This window comes from Girardinichthys multiradiatus, chromosome 23 (genome assembly GCF_021462225.1).
Source record: "Girardinichthys multiradiatus isolate DD_20200921_A chromosome 23, DD_fGirMul_XY1, whole genome shotgun sequence".
Lineage (NCBI taxonomy): Eukaryota > Metazoa > Chordata > Actinopteri > Cyprinodontiformes > Goodeidae > Girardinichthys > Girardinichthys multiradiatus.
This window is the reverse complement of record NC_061815.1, coordinates 13876155-13896081: the sequence shown is the minus strand read 5'-3', so window position 1 is coordinate 13896081 and position 19927 is coordinate 13876155. Positions and strand designations below refer to the sequence as shown.

The 19927-nt window shown below is 42.1% G+C and overlaps 1 protein-coding gene across 1 annotated transcript; it reads left to right on the top strand.

Annotated features, from left to right (window-relative positions):
* Positions 1–7165: 7165 nt before the first annotated feature.
* On the top strand, positions 7166–19644 carry mtmr7a (myotubularin related protein 7a). The gene is made up of 14 exons (XM_047352773.1): positions 7166–7533; positions 7787–7909; positions 7989–8151; positions 8762–8919; positions 9006–9134; positions 10727–10861; positions 11043–11175; positions 15271–15380; positions 16549–16671; positions 16919–16968; positions 18296–18496; positions 18616–18750; positions 18860–18986; positions 19074–19644. Exons 1-14 carry the CDS (start codon positions 7510–7512, stop codon positions 19413–19415), a joined length of 1953 nt encoding a protein of 650 aa, XP_047208729.1. The 5' UTR covers positions 7166–7509; the 3' UTR covers positions 19416–19644.
* Positions 19645–19927: the final 283 nt, after the last annotated feature.

The following is a 19927-nucleotide window of genomic DNA, read 5'->3' as shown; positions in this document are numbered from 1 at the left end:
TCAAGTCTTGCCACATATACTCAGTTGGATTCTGGTCTAGACTTTAACTGGGCCATTCTAACACATTAATATGCTATGATCTAAACTACCAAGATCTAAAGTGTGGTCGTCCTATTGGAAGGCGATCCTCCACTCTAGTTTCAAGCCTTTTGGTGCAGGATTTCTACAGGGTGTCTTCACTTTAAATCTGTCTGGCACTGTATGTTAGAGGGGGGCATGGCATTTCCAAAGACAGTGATAATGCAGTGAGGTGTGAGGTAAGAGTGACAGATGACTCCAAGATTGGAGAAAAAATTACATCAAGGACCACCTTTTAATCCCTTCTTGTTTGCAGTAATGATGAGCACATTGGGTGGTGGTGTAGAGGTAGAGCCATACACAGAGGCTACGAGTTCCTGATACAGCCGTCCGAGGTTCAATCCCAACCCTGAAATCTTTGCTGCATGTCTTCCCCCCTTCTCTCTCCGGAGCTTAGAGACATGAAGGTGTGCTCTGAAAGAAGATGACTGAAAGTGAGAAGAAGTAAGACACAATAAACATGCATGAATAAGCAACAATACACTTGTCTTAAAAGTATCTAGGCTTAACTATGTGCGAAAAGAGATGAAGTAGAGAGCGCAGGTAGGGTGATGTAAATGGAAGTTGGTTTCTAGGGTGTTTTGTGAGAAAACATGAGCGTCAGGAGTGAAACGTTTCGAGATGGTAGTACAGGTCCTTCTCAAAATATTAGCATATTGTGATAAAGTTCATTATTTTCCATAATGTAATGATGAAAATTTAACATTCATATATTTTAGATTCATTGCACACTAACTGAAATATTTCAGGTGTTTTATTGTCTTAATACGAATGATTTTGGCATACAGCTCATGAAAACCCAAAATTCCTATCTCACAAAATTAGCATATCATTAAAAGGGTCTCTAACGAGCTATGAACCTAATCATCTGAATCAACGAGTTAACTCTAAACACCTGCAAAAGATTCCTGAGGCCTTTAAAACTCCCAGCCTGGTTCATCACTCAAAACCCAGTCATGGGTAAGACTGCCGACCTGACTGCTGTCCAGAAGGCCACTATTGACACCCTCAAGCAAGAGGGTAAGACACAGAAAGAAGTTTCTGAACGAATAGGCTGTTCCCAGAGTGCTGTATCAAGGCACCTCAGTGGGAAGTCTGCGGGAAGGAAAAATTGTGACAGAAAATGCTGCACAACGAGAAGAGGTGACCGGACCCTGAGGAAGATTGTGGAGAAGGGCCGATTCCAGACCTTGGGGGACCTGCGGAAGCAGTGGACTGAGTCTGGAGTAGAAACATCCAGAGCCACCGTGCACAGGCGTGTGCAGGAAATGGGCTACAGGTGCCGCATTCCCCAGGTCAAGCCACTTTTGAACCAGAAACAGCGGCAGAAGCACCTGACCTGGGCTACAGAGAAGCAGCACTGGACTGTTGCTCAGTGGTCCAAAGTACTTTTTTCCGATGAAAGCAAATTCTGCATGTCATTCGGAAATCAAGGTGCCAGAGTCTGGAGTAAGACTGGGGAGAAGGAAATGCCAAAATGCCAGAAGTCCAGTGTCAAGTACCCACAGTCAGTGATGGTCTGGGGTGCCGTGTCAGCTGCTGGTGTTGGTCCATTGTGTTTTATCAAGGGCAGGGTCAATGCAGCTAGCTATCAGGAGATTTTGGAGCACTTCATGCTTCCATCTGCTGAAAAGCTTTATGGAAATGAAGATTTCATTTTTCAGCACGACCTGGCACCTGCTCACAGTGCCAAAACCACTGGTAAATGGTTTACTGACCATGGTATCACTGTGCTCAATTGGCCTGCCAACTCTCCTGACCTGAACCCCATAGAGAATCTGTGGGATATTGTGAAGAGAACGTTGAGAGACTCAAGACCCAACACTCTGGATGAGCTAAAGGCCGCTATCGAAGCATCCTGGGCCTCCATAAGACCTCAGCAGTGCCACAGGCTGATTGCCTCCATGCCACGCCGCATTGAAGCAGTCATTTCTGCCAAAGGATTCCCGACCAAGTATTGAGTGCATAACTGTACATGATTATTTGAAGGTTGATGTTTTTTGTATTAAAAACACTTTTCTTTTATTGGTCGGATGAAATATGCTAATTTTGTGAGATAGGAATTTTGGGTTTTCATGAGCTGTATGCCAAAATCATCCGTATTAAGACAATAAAAGACCTGAAATATTTCAGTTAGTGTGCAATGAATCTAAAATATATGAATGTTAAATTTTCATCATTACATTATGGAAAATAATGAACTTTTTCACAATATGCTAATATTTTGAGAAGGACCTGTAAGACCTGGAAGATCTGAAGAGATTTTACAGAAAGTGACCAAAATGGACAGGATTAAGAATTAGTATTTAAGAGAAGCAGTTCAGGTTAAACTGTTTGGAGACAAAGTCAGGGAGGCAAGGCAAAGATGTTGGGGACATGTGAAGAGAAGGAAGAGTGAAAATATCGGGCAATTTTGGGAAAATATCAAGCTGTTTGGAGGGGGAAGAGAGGTGGACAACAGAAAAGGTTCTGCTTGTTGTGTTTTTTTCCTTTTCTCCTTTTTATCCGGCGATGCTACCCTGATTAGCTGACACACCTGCAGTAAATCCTGTCATAGTGGCTGAGTATGGAGGACCAGGGTTTCTCCAGTCTTTGTTGCAGGACTCAATGCTTCTATGATTTAAATGTGTTCAACTGACCTGTAACTAATACTTGGTGTCACTCCGGTACCCTCACATTGTCTGGAGCTCCCTGCTAACCTGCCAAAACTCCATGCTTAGCCTTTGCAAGGATAGCAAAACTTACTGCCCAAAAAGGATCTGCTGGTACTGTTCACCTTGTCAACTTACCTGCCTCCATCGCCCATTGTTATATCTGACAAGTCCTGGAAAACAAGTAAAACAAGAACCTAGCAGCCATGCCTGTGTGCCATCCACAGAAAACTGACATCTGGTACTTCACCAAAAACTCCTGCCCAGGATTTCCAACCACCCTCAGAGCCAAACAAGTAAGATAAACTACCATCTAAATACATTGCTATGTCACTTCAACTGCTCTAATCCTCTCCTTTTCAGAGACTCTGCTAGTTGAACCCTTGGAAAGCATGAACTGTGCATTTTCTTATATTAACAAACAATTTACACCTTTGTCTTCACGGTGGTGTAGTTGTTAGCACTGTTGCCTTGCAGCAAGAAGGTTGTGGGGTTTGAATCACGGTCATGGCCTTCCTGTTTGGAGTTTGCATATTTTCCATGCATACATATGTTTTCACCAGGTATTCCAGCTTCCTCCCACAGTCTAAAAATACGTTAATTGGTCTCTAAATTGCCCGTCCCAAGCCTCCTGACCCTACACAGATAAGAGGTAGCCAATGGATGCCAATGGATGGAAGGATGTTGATACATTAACCTGGCGTCTTCTGAGTGTTTCCTGGATTCTAATCAATCTGTCAAAACAAAAAAGAAATCGTCACAGAAGGAGGATAGGAACGGTAAGTGTGACAGAAGGATGCTGGGCATAGGGTGAGACAAAGGCAGAAGATCTGCCATGGTGACCCATACAGGGAGCAGGTTGAAGCAGAAGATACAGAGATGAAGAAGTCTCCCCATAAGTTATTAACATGCACCTTTTAACTTAGGATAAATATATAAATACCATTAATTTCAGCAAAGGGGCTGCTCACCTCAAGCAGCATTGCCAACATGACCTGTTTTGTAAACTGCTCACTGCATAAACCTTAATCCAAAAATAAAGGTTGGAAGTTTGTTTTAGGAGGTCAGCATTACTCCAGATTTAGATGCACTATCCTAAAGCCTTTTTATATTACAGTTCCAGAACAGTCTGGGGCCTGTGGCTTGAAGATGGAATTCAGTTCATAGGTCGACTTTAATACTTTTTGTATTAAGTTGAAGGATGTAGCATTATTTATGTAGGACGCAACCCACAATCACTACTGGACCAAATGATTTCCCCTGTTTATCTGGGTCAGCCTTATGGTGAGAATGACTGTGTGTGTGTGTGTGTGTGTGTGTGTGTGTGTGTGTGTGGTGGGTTATTCTGAGATTCAACAAGAAAAAGGGAAGAAAGGCTGATGGCATTTGTCCAATAATAACAGATTTTTAATGTTTCCAATGCTGGATCTTGCTCATTTTATCTCACAAAGACATAATGCACATTGAAAAGTGTGATAAATGGCTTTTAATACATGTGGGAACAGTAAATGAATTCTTTAAAATATGGTTTGTCATGTCCAAAGTGTCTTGACCCAAAATTGGCTCAATGTTCAAGTCCCTTAGGATGCTAGCATGTTAACAACTGTTACAGTTAAACAGGAGGTTACTCACTGGGAATGGCGGTTTCTCTGGTTCACCTTGCATGAATGCAGCACAGTGAGAGAGGATGTAAATTAAGCCACAAATCCATTCCGCTTAGTTTATCTGACTTTATTGTTTTCTGTGTTCTCAGCAGAGGCGTTTCATGCATCCAGTGGGTCATACAACCATATTCCAATTGCAGCTTAAATCAGACAACATCCAGAGATCCATTGGAGGTTAAATACAGTCCATGCACCACAACTCAAATACAAAAATCCCTTACAAACCATCAATAGTTGGCGCTATTCTTGAGTCCTGCTACTTTCAAAAACCTAAACCATATCTCAAACCTAAAAAACTTTATTTCTTCATAATACTTGGATAAGCTGTATCAGAAGGACTGCCTATGCACATTTGTCAAATCTAATCCAATGATTTAACCTTGAATGTCCTCAAAATCTTCTCATTGTACTTTATCTAGAAATAAGGCCAAATAGAATATCCAGTTTTAGAAAGCTCTAAAAATGAGAAAACCTAGCGAGAATAAAGACTCGTTGGTAGCTATCTAAAGTTCACTGGGCATTTCCCAGACCTAGTAACAGATAATTGGATAAAATTCATATTTCAAGTAGTACAAATCATTCTAAGCTAGTGTACCAAATGTGTCATTCAACAAGGGGCACACTATAATTTAGAGACATTTGTGTGGATTTGACATTACTTTTCAGCTTACAATCATTCTTGGTAATAGGTAATACCATGTGGTTAAGGTTGGTATAAAGAAGATACTTATTCTATCTTTGAAAAAAATCATCACAAGAACTTCATATTGCTTACATACATACAAAGTTTTAGGCAGGTGTGAAAAAATGCTGTAAACAAAGAATACTTTCAGAAATATAAATGACAATTGTTTATTTTTATCAATTTACAAAATGCTATGTGTGCAAACCCAAACATACAGCTAAAATCATTAAGAACTATCTTCAGCGTAAAGAAGAACAAGGGTTCCTGCTCCTTCAGAAGCTCCTCTTGATTAGCCTTGATGATCTTCACCTGTGTGGCTGCACCTGCCTCTTGCACCCTGCAGAAGGAGGCAAGAGAACTGGACTGGCTTGATTTGGGAGATGCGGAAGGTGGGATGAACACACAAGTGAGAAGGTAGTTTAAGACGGACAGAGGTAGTGGATTCAATTTTGAATGGGTCGAGGAATCTACAGGTCCTTCTCAAAATATTAGCATATTGTGATAAAGTTCATTATTTTCCATAATGTCATGATGAAAATTTAACATTCATATATTTTAGATTCATTGCACACTAACTGAAATACTGAACCTAATCATCTGAATCAACGAGTTAACTCTAAACACCTGCAAAAGATTCCTGAGGCCTTTAAAACTCCCAGCCTGGTTCATCACTCAAAACCCCAATCATGGGTAAGACTGCCGACCTGACTGCTGTCCAGAAGGCCACTATTGACACCCTCAAGCAAGAGGGTAAGACACAGAAAGACATTTCTGAACGAATAGGCTGTTCCCAGAGTGCTGTATCAAGGCACCTCAGTGGGAAGTCTGTGGGAAGGAAAAAGTGTGGCAGAAAACGCTGCACAACGAGAAGAGGTGACCGGACCCTGAGGAAGATTGTGGAGAAGGGCCGATTCCAGACCTTGTGGGACCTGCGGAAGCAGTGGACTGAGTCTGGAGTAGAAACATCCAGAGCCACCGTGCACAGGCGTGTGCAGGAAATGGGCTACAGGTGCCGCATTCCCCAGGTCAAGCCACTTTTGAACCAGAAACAGCGGCAGAAGGCACCTGACCTGGGCTACAGAGAAGCAGCACTGGACTGTTGCTCAGTGGTCCAAAGTACTTTTTTCGGATGAAAGCAAATTCTGCATGTCATTCGGAAATCAAGGTGCCAGAGTCTGGAGGAAGACTGGGAAGAAGGAAATGCCAAAATGCCAGAAGTCCAGTGTCAAGTACCCACAGTCAGTGATGGTCTGGGGTGCCGTGTCAGCTGCTGGTGTTGGTCCACTGTGTTTTATCAAGGGCAGGGTCAATGCAGCTAGCTATCAGGAGATTTTGAAGCACTTCATGCTTCCATCTGCTGAAAAGCTTTATGGAGATGAAGATTTCATTTTTCAGCACGACCTGGCACCTGCTCACAGTGCCAAAACCACTGGTAAATGGTTTACTGACCATGGTATCACTGTGCTCAATTGGCCTGCCAACTCTCCTGACCTGAACCCCATAGAGAATCTGTGGGATATTGTGAAGAGAACGTTGAGAGACTCAAGACCCAACACTCTGGATGAGCTAAAGGCTGCTATCGAAGCATCCTGGGCCTCCATAAGACCTCAGCAGTGCCACAGGCTGATTGCCTCCATGCCACGCCGCATTGAAGCAGTCATTTATGCAAAAGGATTCCCGACCCAAGTGTTGAGTGCATAACTGTACACGATTATTTGAAGGTTGACGTTTTTTGTATTAAAAACACTTTTCTTTTATTGGTCGGATTAAATATGCTAATTTTGTGAGATAGGAATTTTGGGTTTTCATGAGCTGTATGCCAAAATCATCCATATTAAGACAATAAAAGACCTGAAATATTTCAGTTAGTGTGCAATGAAACTAAAATATATGAATATTAAATTTTCATCATGACATTATGGAAAATAATTAACTTTATCACAATATGCTAATATTTTGAGAAGGACCTGTATACCGGATGCCTCCTGGACGCCTTCCTCGGGAGGTGTTCCAGGCACGTCCCACCGGGAGGAGGCCCAGGGGACGGCCCAGGACACGCTGGAGGGACTGTCTCTCAGCTGGCCTGGGAACGCCTTGGGCTCCCCCCGGAGGAGCTGGAGGAGGTGTCTGGAGAGAGGGACGTCTGGGGGTCTCTGCTGAGTCTGCTGCCCCCGCGACCCGGTCCCGGATAAGCGGAAGAGTACGAGTACCTCTCAGATAAAACAATAGAACTGTCCCTTTAAACATCTCCAATGACGGGCTTTAGGACCCAGCCGCTGCAGGCAGCTCAGACAATAGAAAAATTATGGCTGGTTTTACCTGAGAGCTTCGTGGAGCAGCTTTAACCAGAAAACATGGTGTAATAGAACTGAGCCCATGTTTTGGTGTCACTAATTGGTTTGGATCCGCTCAGCAGGAAGCTCGGCTGCTGATGGAGCACATCCGACTACCGAAGGTAACCGAGGATCTCACTGCATTGCTTAGCTCTACTGTATTTCCGCATTAGGAGAAAGGCGCCAGGCTGACGAACACAAACAGATTGTGGATCATATTTCTGATCAAACACACGCAGGGTCGGTAGAAAGGGCGTGCGCAGATCCTGCGGAGTGTTTCTGACTTATCAGTGCTGCTGACATGTGCACACAAGCAGCTGGAGCTGTTGCTGATGTCTCCCCTCCACCCTCCTCCTCCCCGTCCCCCTCCTGCAGGTGGAGAATGTCAGGCTGTTGGACAGAGTGTCCCCCAGAAAGAGCAGGGTGGGCACCCTCTACCTGACGGCCACCCACAGCATCTTTGTGGAGAGCGAAGCAGGAGGCCGCAGTGAGACATGGGTACACATCAGTGCACTGAACCTACAGAGAGCAGAAATGTGTCACACTGTGTTTATGGGGCTATATGTGCTTCCATCAGGTGCTTCATAGTTTGGTGTCCAGCGTTGACAAACAAGCTGCCAACGCCTCAGGGTGTCCTCTGCTCATCCGCTGCAAGAACTTCCAGATTCTTCATTTCAGCATCCCCAGAGAGCAGGATTGTCATGATGTCTACCTGTCTATGCAGCGGCTCTCCCAGGCAGGTGAGCCTTGGCACCAAATCACCGAAAGGCTCAGTTAGGTGGAATTGTGAAAAAAAAAAAAACACATTCATATACTACTTTAATAATACATATAATACTTTTTCACATTACAACCACAAACGTCAAGGTATTAATTCAATGACTTCAATGAAGTTGTTAAATTAGTCCTTCTCTGTGTAATTTATTCTCAGTATAACACTATCTGTTCAGTAAAGGCCTCTTTTTAGAAAACATTAAGAAACAAACAGCATCATGGAGACCAAGGATCACACCAGACAAGTCAGGAAGAACGTTGTGCAGATGTTTAAAGCAGAGCTAGGTTAAAAAAACAATATTCCTGTCTCTGGATGTAGAAAGCTGGTAGAGACACGACCCCCAAGAGTGACAGCAGCTGTAATTGCAGCAAAAGATTATTCTTAAGAGTATTAATTCAGAAGGGGTGAATACAAATGCATGCCTAATTTTCAGGGAAGTTTGTGGAACTAATGTGATAAAATATGAGAAAAGCTACAGGTGTTTGATCATCTTTGAAAAGGCACTGTACGTATGTGCAACAGACTAAACTTCCACCTAATTTGATTACATTTTTCTTCCGTGTTGGGCCTTGCAGAGTGTTACGAGGAGCTGTACTGCTTCTCCTATAAGCCAAGCATCGATGAAGAGGAGAGGCGACGGGAATGGGCCTTCGTGGACCTCAAGTCGGATTACCGCCGTATGGGACTTCCAAACTCTCTGTGGAAACTCTCCCCGGTCAACCAACACTATAAGGTCAGGGAGCTGACCCTGTGAGGAGAGATTTCATCCTAATATGGTCTCTGCGTGCCTAATAAAGTCGTGTTTTTCCCTTTTTAAAGGTGAGCGATACTTACCCTGACGAGCTGTTTGTACCCGAGTCTGCCACTCACCCCATCCTGGTTGGAAGTTCCAAGTTCAGAAGCAGGGGCAGATTCCCTGCCCTGTCATATTACTCCAAAGAAAACCATGTAAGTTGACCGCATGTGATATTTTCTATTTTAGTTTCAGCATTTCTTACTAAGTATGAAGTTAAGAATCAGGTGGGAGGATTGTAACTGCAGGCACAATGTCCATTTCTCTGCATCATTCCCAGCAAAACAAAGCAGGAACCTTTTTTAATCACAGTTAATATAGATAAGACATGATGTATTCATGTAATATCAATTTTATTGCTTTTCTTGGACAGATTCTGGAACAGACAAGTCCTCTTGGTTAGTGGCAACTTCGCTTGTAAACCTGCCAAAACTTTGAGTTACGCAATATGTTGAGCAAGACTGAAAATGTGGAGCTCAAACCGTAAGATATTGTGCTAAAATTCAAAATAGCTGTCATTGGGTGCATCAAGGGAGCGGGGGATTACTGACAAATAGCTGAAAAAACCCTTAAAATGTCCTATGCTAATGGTTGTAAGAGATGTCCAGTTTTAGATCCTTCGTTGGAATAATGGATGCGACATGCTGGAACAGTGGGAATCTCTCACTGAGTGAAGTTTGCTGTTTGATTTTAAATTTTACTAAGTTTCACAGTTGGTTTTCATTTCTCCTGAGTTCCTACACTGTCTTGAAAACTCTGAAAAAGTCTAGAATTTAAGTATTTTCTAGATCGGGATAAAAATGGAGCATGAAAAGATATTTGGATTTCCAAACTGTATTCCTTGTGGTGTTTAACAGTTTTGTCCATGTGCTTGACCAGGTTCCATAATTAAAGCCTGACCACAGAAGAAAAATGTACCGTGAATTTTATGGTTAACTTGTGTATTTATAAAAAAAATGATCAAGAACTACGCTATAACTATAGTGTCTCTACTTTGTTGGCTGAAATACCGTAATATTTTTTGTCCTGCTGCCGATTAAGCAAATGAGAATGTGACGTCGACTTAATGATTCTTACTGTTTAAATGTTATACTTCAGCCACAACATATCTGTTTAATCTAGGTCTAAAAAGTGATTAAGGTGTTCCAGTTTTGTCTTTATAAAAATGTAAATGGAAGACTTGCAACTAGATTTTAGTTTTTCTTTTGAGAAAGTGATATATTTTCCCAAAATGTTACTTTGTCAGACAGGATTGCTTTGTGTTTGAGGTCAGGTTCCCAGGGTAGAGGGTCTGTTTTTTCTTAATTCTGGATCATGTTCCAGAGGGGAGCATCACAAGAAGTTCTCTGCTCATTTCCCTTGTGGCTGCTAAATAGAGATATGAGAAACTGGAACACTCAGTGCAAGAAGAGGACATGCGCTAAGCCTTGATCTCTGTTTTAATGCTAATTCTCCTAGTTTTTAAACTAGAGCATCACATATCTGTATCAATATGTGCAGTATTGTAACTGCAACAGAGATCTTGGATGCAGTATACACTAAACTATAATATGTCAGGTGCCATCCATTAAAACTTTGCTAGCCGGTAACATATCTGGTCATTTGGATGGACTTTCTCTGTCCTTTAAGTCCACACTTGATATAGAGCTTGGTGACCACAATCAGAAAGCTCAAAATCTAAAAGAAAGTATTTTAAACTCATCTGTTGATCATAAATTCAACTTGAGAGCCTCTTCCCTCCTTCCAGGCTGCCATCTGCCGCAGCAGCCAGCCGCTGTCAGGTTTCAGTGCTCGCTGCCTGGAGGATGAGCAGATGCTGGAGGCTACTTTGAAGTCCAATCCCCGCAGTGACTTCATGTATGTGGTGGACACCAGGCCTAAGGTGATCCCTTTTAACCCGCTTCCAGTAGTGTGCTGTGTGTTCTGGTGGGCTTTGTTTTTACCAGCTGCATGTCCTCAGAACATCCTGGCCCTGTGCTAGATGTGCTGCGACTAACATCAAGCGAACACTGTAACACTGTGGCTGAAACTAACTGGAGTGAACGTGTGTCATGTCTTTGTAGTTAAATGCAATAGCGAACAGAGCTGCAGGAAAAGGCTATGAGAACGAAGATAACTACTCCAACATAAAATTCCAGTTCATGGGCATTGAAAACATCCACGTCATGAGAAACAGCCAACAGAAAATGCTGGAAGGTAAACATATCGCAGTCTCTTTGGATGATTTCCTTTTTTGATTTTTGAAGATGATTGATATGCTGTAGCGTGACCTTAAACAGGCCACTCATACTCGCCTCATTGTTTTTAAGTATGACTAAAAAACAGAAACTGACGTAATCTGTAAGGTGGAAATACTTTTTCTCACCACTGTATTTGCAGCTGTTTTGAGTTTGTCTCTGTCAAAAAACATTCCCCTTTTATAAATGCTTGTGTGGGAAAAGCTGTACAGTTTTATGGTCTTTTTTTTTTAATCCACTGCTCCTTCACCTTACTGAAGCATAGAGGGAGCCTGTTTCATATGTAGTGATGCAGACTGAGCTGCACTGCAGTTGGGCTTCAAATAAGGCCACAGGAGAATTTCTGGGTATTGTATAGGGGTGCTTCTAGAAGGCTTTGAATCCATCTGGATTTGATTTCAGAGCTTTTTTTCTTTTGGTTTCCCGTAGTGGACTGTCCCACACATTATCCCCTGAAGGGAGACAGAGGGCGTGAGAATGATGTGATTTCAAGTCTGAAAAGTTGGCGTTGTCCTCAGTTGTGATAACTCTTTGCCCCTTGGTACTGAAGGGGAAGTCTTTAAATGCCAGGAGATAGCGCCAGCCCTTCACTCTGCTGGCTTCACTCTACACAACTGCACACTTTAATAAGATTTAGAGGACCCCCCCGCCTGGCAGTATTAACTCAGATTTATTTTCCAGGTAGAGGTCCATTCACCCAACCACAAGCTAAACAGACCTGATGACCTGCTTCTCTCCTGTCACACACCACAGAGTATTGTCCCGGCTTGTCAATCTGATGCAGTGTCAGCAGAAGTACCTGTCATCTGTGTCATTGATTGAAAACTGGGCCCATCTTTTCAGTTCTCTTTATCAATGGCAGCATAAAACTTTTACACAGTTCCTTTGTAGTAAATTTACTTGATTGCCTTATCTAATGGCAGATTTTGATTTAGGTCACATGGGTGGCTACCCAGGGCAGCATTCAATGGGGATGGCACAAAAGCAGCTAAATTTAAAAAATGCAAAGCCTCTTATCCTTTAGTGACACCCTCATTGAGTTTTGTGTTTCTTCTTTGTATGTGCAATCAGTGGGTAGTTGCTGCTGCCCTTTGCTCAGTAGGAGCATCTTGTTTGCTGCTGACATTAGAGGGAGCAGATTATGCTGGACTGCACTGCATTGTTACCTGGCCCACATCTGAGCTGAAGGGTTTTAGAAAGTGGTGCTCACCCAGGGCGCCGTATCATACCGATGACCTGCCGTCTCTACTCATTATTTTACCTACAGGTCCTTCTCAAAATATTAGCATATTGTGATAAAGTTAATTATTTTCCATAATGTCATGATGAACATTTAACATTCATATATTTTAGATTCATTGCACACTAACTGAAATATTTCAGGTCTTTTATTGTCTTAATACGGATGATTTTGGCATACAGCTCATGAAAACCCAAAATTCCTATCTCACAAAATTAGCATATCATTAAAAGGGTCTCTAAACGAGCTATGAACCTAATCATCTGAATCAACAAGTTAACTCTAAACACCTGCAAAAGATTCCTGAGGCCTTTAAAACTCCCAGCCTGGTTCATCACTCAAAACCCCAATCATGGGTAAGACTGCCGACCTGACTGCTGTCCAGAAGGCCACTATTGACACCCTCAAGCAAGAGGGTAAGACACAGAAAGAAATTTCTGAACGAATAGGCTGTTCCCAGAGTGCTGTATCAAGGCACCTCAGTGGGAAGTCTGTGGGAAGGAAAAAGTGTGGCAGAAAACGCTGCACAACGAGAAGAGGTGACCGGACCCTGAGGAAGATTGTGGAGAAGGGCCGATTCCAGACCTTGGGGGACCTGCGGAAGCAGTGGACTGAGTCTGGAGTAGAAACATCCAGAGCCACCGTGTACAGGGGTGTGCAGGAAATGGGCTAGAGGTGCCGCATTCCCCAGGTCAAGCCACTTTTGAACCAGAAACAGCGGCAGAAGCGCCTGACCTGGGCTACAGAGAAGCAGCACTGGACTGTTGCTCAGTGGTCCAAAGTACTTTTTTCGGATGAAAGCAAATTCTGCATGTCATTCAGAAATCAAGGTGCCAGAGTCTGGAGGAAGACTGGGGAGAAGGAAATGCCAAAATGCCAGAAGTCCAGTGTCAAGTACCCACAGTCAGTGATGGTCTGGGATGCCGTGTCAGCTGCTGGTGTTGGTCCACTGTGTTTTATCAAGGGCAGGGTCAATGCAGCTAGCTATCAGGAGATTTTGGAAGCACTTCATGCTTCCATCTGCTGAAAAGCTTTATGGAGATGAAGATTTCATTTTTCAGCACGACCTGGCACCTGCTCACAGTGCCAAAACCACTGGTAAATGGTTTACTGACCATGGTATCACTGTGCTCAATTGGCCCTGCCAACTCTCCTGACCTGAACCCCATAGAGAATCTGTGGGATATTGTGAAGAGAACGTTGAGAGACTCAAGACCCAACACTCTGGATGAGCTAAAGGCCGCTATCGAAGCATCCTGGGCCTCCATAAGACCTCAGCAGTGCCACAGGCTGATTGCCTCCATGCAACGCCGCATTGAAGCAGTCATTTCTGCAAAAGGATTCCCGACCAAGTATTGAGTGCATAACTGTACATGATTATTTGAAGGTTGACGTTTTTTGTATTAAAAACACTTTTCTTTTATTGGTTGGATGAAATGTGCTAATTTTGTGAGATAGGAATTTTGGGTTTTCATGAGCTGTATGCCACAATCATCCATATTAAGACAATAAAAGACCTGAAATATTTCAGTTAGTGTGCAATGAATCTAAAATATATGAATGTTAAATTTTCATCATGACATTATGAAAAATAATGAACTTTATCACAATATGCTAATATTTTGAGAAGGACCTGTACTTTGCTACCACATCTTCTCATAACACCTGATAAATTCCTAATGTCCAATTTATGATATTTTGATATTGCATGTTTTGGTATAAATTGCTAATTAGTCATTAATGTGTTAAGTAAGCTGTAATCACTTTATAAACCATTAAGCAATTTAGTGCATTAGTTAAACAGTATTATGAGTTAAGAGAGACATGTTAATTAAGAATAGTTATCCTGCTTGAAAATATAAAATGTTACATAAATCTTATCCATAATGCGTTATATCTTCACTTACAGGATTCTTACGTTTAAAATCTTTTATAGACATTGTATTATTGTAAAATGGTACCATATTTTCTACCTCTGCGCTCGACACTGTTGGGCCTACAGCGCCCCCCTGTGGTGGCTATGGGATATAGCAACTTTACTCAACGTTGACTTTAGACAACAAAGCTGTGGCACTGTAATGGAGGACAAAAGACAGATGAATAGGTGTGTAACCACAGATCCAGCATTCAAGACAAAACGCTAAAAAATGTTGGGTTCTCAAAAAAACAATACGACCAGACTTTAGTCTTTTTTGGGGGGGGTGGGACAACTGTTATTTTCACAAATACACCAAACAGTGTTAATGATTCTGCAAATAATTTGTATAAAATAGTCTAAACCAGGTTTTTATGCTTGTCTGTTTTTAATCATAATTCCACAATAAACACTGTTAATGTTATTTTCACAAATAGAATTATGGGTTTTCTAAATGTCAAACTGTCTTCACATTGGTGTCAGATGTTGGGGCATTTTAACAGTACCAGATGTTGTGCCACGAAATAAAATCTCCATTTATTGTTATGGTTTATGTACAAACTAGCAATAGATTGGCACAGCTAGCTGCTACAGGGAGTTAGAAATATATCACTTTAAAACGTGTCATTGTTTCAAAAATCATGGGACCATTTAAGGTACTAGGGCAAATTTACCTGTTTTAAGATGGTTGAGAAATATTGATCTTTGTATAAAGTGTCTGAAACTACATTTTACTGTAACACATTAAACAGTCATATAAGTGATATTTGTCTTGAACAAAGATGAGTAATGTACAGATTACACCCTGTGGGGGCTGTGGGAGAGAATAATGTTTGAAGTCCAGTGATCAGGTATGCTCCATGTTTCCTGCCAGTGAGACGGCTGTATTGTGCTTTCAGTGTGCGAGCTTCGTTCCCCCTCCATGTCCGACTTCCTGGAGGGTTTGGAGAGCTCAGGCTGGCTGAAGCACATCAAAGCTGTTTTGGATACCGGTGTCTTCATCGCCAAGGTCAGTCTGGAAGTTAATCCCTGCTGTCTGTGCCACCACTGCTCTCAGAATTGGCTCAGATTAGTGGAGTTTTGTTTTTTTGCATAGTATACAGAAGTAATAGTAGTAATAACATGCACTTGTCATAGACACAACTTCAGTGAGTTTTAAAAATAAGAATCTGGTTTTGGCATATTTCTGGCCGGATATCTGACCAGTCTTCTTTGCAGAATTGGTGGAGTTCATCTAATTTGATTGGTTTCTTGGCACAGATTAGTCCATTGTCAAATTTGAGGCCAGGGTTTTATGAAACCCATACCAGAAGCTTAATGTTCACCTGTTTTATCCATTCCAAAGCCAGATTTGATGTGTGTTTAGGATATTTGAGAACTCAAGTATGTCAAGCTTTTAACTGTTAGGCTGTTATTCTTTGATTAGGCAGAGAGGATTTGGTAAGTTTTTAATGGCCATAACCCACATACTCAATTCTGCTGCTCGACCCGTGAACACATTTTCCATACAAATGCACAACCATTGAAAGGGAACAAAACAGGCTTTCAAATCTATTGGTATAATTTATTGTCAAGAAGCAAAACATTTCCAATTTTAAAGTTATGTTTTTTTGAGCCTGTATGTATAATTTTCAGTGTCCACCAGAATAAGTGGGTTTAAAAGTCAAATCTGGGCCCCCAGTTTCTGAATTTAAGAAGCATGCCACTGAAAAGAAATAGTTGAAATAAATCATTAAGATCCCTGAAATAAATCATTAAGAGCCCCATATTAAGATGACATTCCTGCCCAATAGAATGTCTGCCCCTTTTAGTTCTAAACAGGCTGAACACAATGCTTTTAAAATTAGTGCATATTAGTGCTCATTGTGACAAAGTAACTAAAGTTCTCAAAGGTTTAGCACATATGGTGATACATTTTCATTTGTTAAACCACGTCTTCTGTGAATAATGAATGATACAGGGGGCTAAAAGTAGAAGAAATCAGGGTTGATTTTCAGATCCAGTCAATGGGACAGAACTGTCTGGAGTCCTAATCTCATCATACACTGCTAATGCAAAAAAACCCTCAACTGTTTGTTTCACATGGATTTTTTTGGTTTTTATATCCCAGGAAATTTTCTCAATATTTTCCCAGGAAAGAAAATGATTGTCGCTCAGTCTAAATGTTTGTCATGCAGGCTGTTGCAGAAGGTGTGAGTGTCCTGGTTCACTGTTCAGACGGGTGGGACCGTACTGCCCAGGTGTGTTCGGTGGCCTGTGTGCTTCTGGATCCCTACTACAGGACCCTGAAAGGACTCATGGTAGATGCACTGAACAGTCCTTTTTTTTTTTTTATTCAACTTCTAATGTTGGCTCGCTCTTTGCTAAACTTCGACTTCATTCTGGCTTCAGTTGGTACCTATCAATCGGATGCCAAATATTTCTGTTTCCATACAGATTTGAAGCATATTATGAACAATTATCTCTGAAGTCAGAAGGAAAGTTGCCTATCCTGGCATACAACAAGTGATCTTTATGCTTAATAACGTCTTTCTTTTCTGCACTTAGGTCCTCATTGAAAAAGACTGGGTCTCATTTGGACACAAGTTCACTCAGAGGTTTGATTCTAATCAGTGTCTTGCAAAAGTATTCAGACTAACACAAAACGGCTACTAACTGGGAAGTGGACGAGAAATCATACATGGGGTTACAACATTTTTAATCAAATAAAAATCTGAAAGGTGTGACATGAAATTGTGCCCCCACCCACCTTTGCTGTGATACCCTCAATTAAAATCCAACCAGCTGCCATTAGTAGTTGTCTAATTAGTAACTGGAGTCCACCCGTCTGTAAATTAATCTCTGTTGCACTTAGCCACCATTCAATTAAAAATGAACAGTATGCCATCACTGGAAATCTACCAAGAGATGGCTGTGTCTGATAGGCCAGGTAAGGAGAGCATTAGTCAGACAAGCAGCTATGAGCTATGATGACCCATGCAAATTCTAGAGGAGCTGCAGAGATCCAGAGCTCAGGTGGGAAAATCTGTCAACAGGATACCTATTAGCAATGTACTCCATAAAGCTGGCATTTTGTGGAAGGCTGGAAAGTTATTGTTTAAAGAAGTCCCATGTGCAGTTTCCGACAAGCCATTAAGGGGTTCCTAATCAGATGAAAGCAAAGGTTAACTTTCTGACCTATATTCAAAAGTGGAAGAAAACTAGAATACTGCACTTTACCACTAAACACACCATCTCCACAAGGAAACATGGTGCCAGCATTGTGTTGTAAGGATGCTTTTCTTCAGGATGGAATGGGAAATAGGTCAATTGATTGCAAGATGAAGGGAGCAAAATACAGACCAATCCTAGTTTAAAAAATGAGGCTGCAAAGGAATTGAGACTTCAGTGGGGGTTCAGCTTCCAGCAGGATGGCAACAATAAACATACAGCTAGAGCTACAATGGAGTGTTTTAGATCAAAGCATATTTAGGTGCTAGAATGGCCCAGTCAAAGTTCAGACCTAAATTCAATTGAGTTAGCCCTTCAATTGAGATGTGCTGCAAAACTTGAAAATTGATGTTTACAAGTGATTGTCATCCAATCTGACTGAGGTTGAGCTGTTTTGCAAAGAAAAATGTGCAAAAATCTTAGTATATAGATGGCAGAAACATATCCCAGAAGACCAAAAAGTGATTCTACAAAGTACTGATTTTTCGGAGGCTGCTTGCCACAGTTCTCATATTTTTGGATTTGTAAAGTTTAGCAAACGGAGTCAATTCAGACATTTTCCTTCAACTTCACATTTGCAGTATTTACTTCTGCGTTCTGGCCTATCTCAGAAAACCCCAAGAAAATGTATTAAAATGTGTAGGAACAAATTTCACCAGTGATTTTGATGCTGTTTATTTAATGATATTTGAGTTTCTTGCACCTCGCCCCCAGATGCAACCACTTGGTTAGAGATTCCAAAGAGGTGTCTCCAATCATCGATCAGTTCCTGGAGTGTGTTTGGCAGCTGATGGAGCAGTTCCCCTGTGCCTTTGAATACAATGAGAGGCTCCTGATCACTGTTCACAACCACATCTACTCCTGTCAGTTTGGAAATTTCATTGGCAACAACCAGCGGGAGAGAAAGGAGCTAAGGTGAGGTTTAAAACCTCAGGCCAGCATTGCTTTTCTGGTTTTAGAGTGGAGAGACCTCAGTTCTGGGATGTAAAAACTAATATTGTCTCTTTCCTGTTATTTGAATGTAATCCATGAAGAGTGCATGAAAGGACTCACTCTTTGTGGAGTTATCTTTGGACGAACCGTGCAGAGTTCATCAACCCCCTGTACAGACAGAACCACAGCCAGTCTCAAGGACTCCTCCGACCATCTACCGCCCCCTACTGTTTTAAGTACGTTTATGCCACAGAAGAAAAAACGTTCCACATATAATAGACAAAAAACTATTTAAGTGGGTTGAATTAGTTTGCACTTGCCTAAATAATTTATTCTTTACTATAGATTTTGGAGAGGGCTATACAACCACTTTGACTGTGGGATGCACCCCCGACAGTCTGTAGAAGATTACTTAAGGGTCATCCGAGAAGAGACACAGCAGCTGGAGGAACAGCTGGATTCCCACAAGCAGGTGTGACAGTGCATGAGGAAAAACAAATGTCCTGTAAAGCAGTTTCCGGCTGTAAACATGGCTTTCTTCTTCCTTCTTTGACAACAGAAAATAGCCCAGCTGGAGCAGGAGCAGGGTTGGAGTGATGCCTGCGCAGAAGCCATCTTTGATAAGAGCCCAACAGTGTGGGTTTTTGGGAAGAACCTTGCATTGGCCAACACTCCTCAAGACTACACCGGCAGCTTCCTTACCAGCAGCCCCTGCACTCCCAAAGCACCAGGTAGTCCACTGATCCTCCCGCCACAGGATTCAAACCAAACAGTGGACTCAAACCTCTCCAACAGCAGCGACCAGGAGTCCGGGATTGCAGATCTGAGCTGCCGCTCCCCTCTCAGTGAGGACAGCACCAGGGACCCGGACTCAGATGAGGCAGCCTACTCTGCTGCCTGAGCAAATGTAGCATGTCGAGTTGACAACACTGAACTAGGACTATATCACATGTAGCAGATTAATAAGATATTAGATGGTTGCACATCTAACTTACATTACAGATTACACCTATTGTGGGAAAACAGGGTTTCTACAAACCCAAAACTGTAGTTGACCCTGTTTCTCATCATCCATCTATAGAGACACTCTGTAGCCAAAGAAATGGAAAAATAAAATATTTTTAAACAGGCGTGGCGCTGTTGGTGTAGGGGATAAGCGCGCAACCATATGCAGAGGCTATAGTCCTCGATGCGGCTGTCCCGGGTTTTGAGTCCCTGACCCATTGACCTTTGCCGAATGTCTCCCCTTCTGTTTGCCGTCTTTCCTGTCTACCTACTGTTGAAAACAAAAAGGCCTCTAGTGCCGCAAAAAAATATACCGTATTTTCCGCACTATAAGGCGCACCGGATTATAAGGCGCACCTTCAATGAATGGCCTATTTTAGAACTGTTTTCATATATAGGGCGCACCGG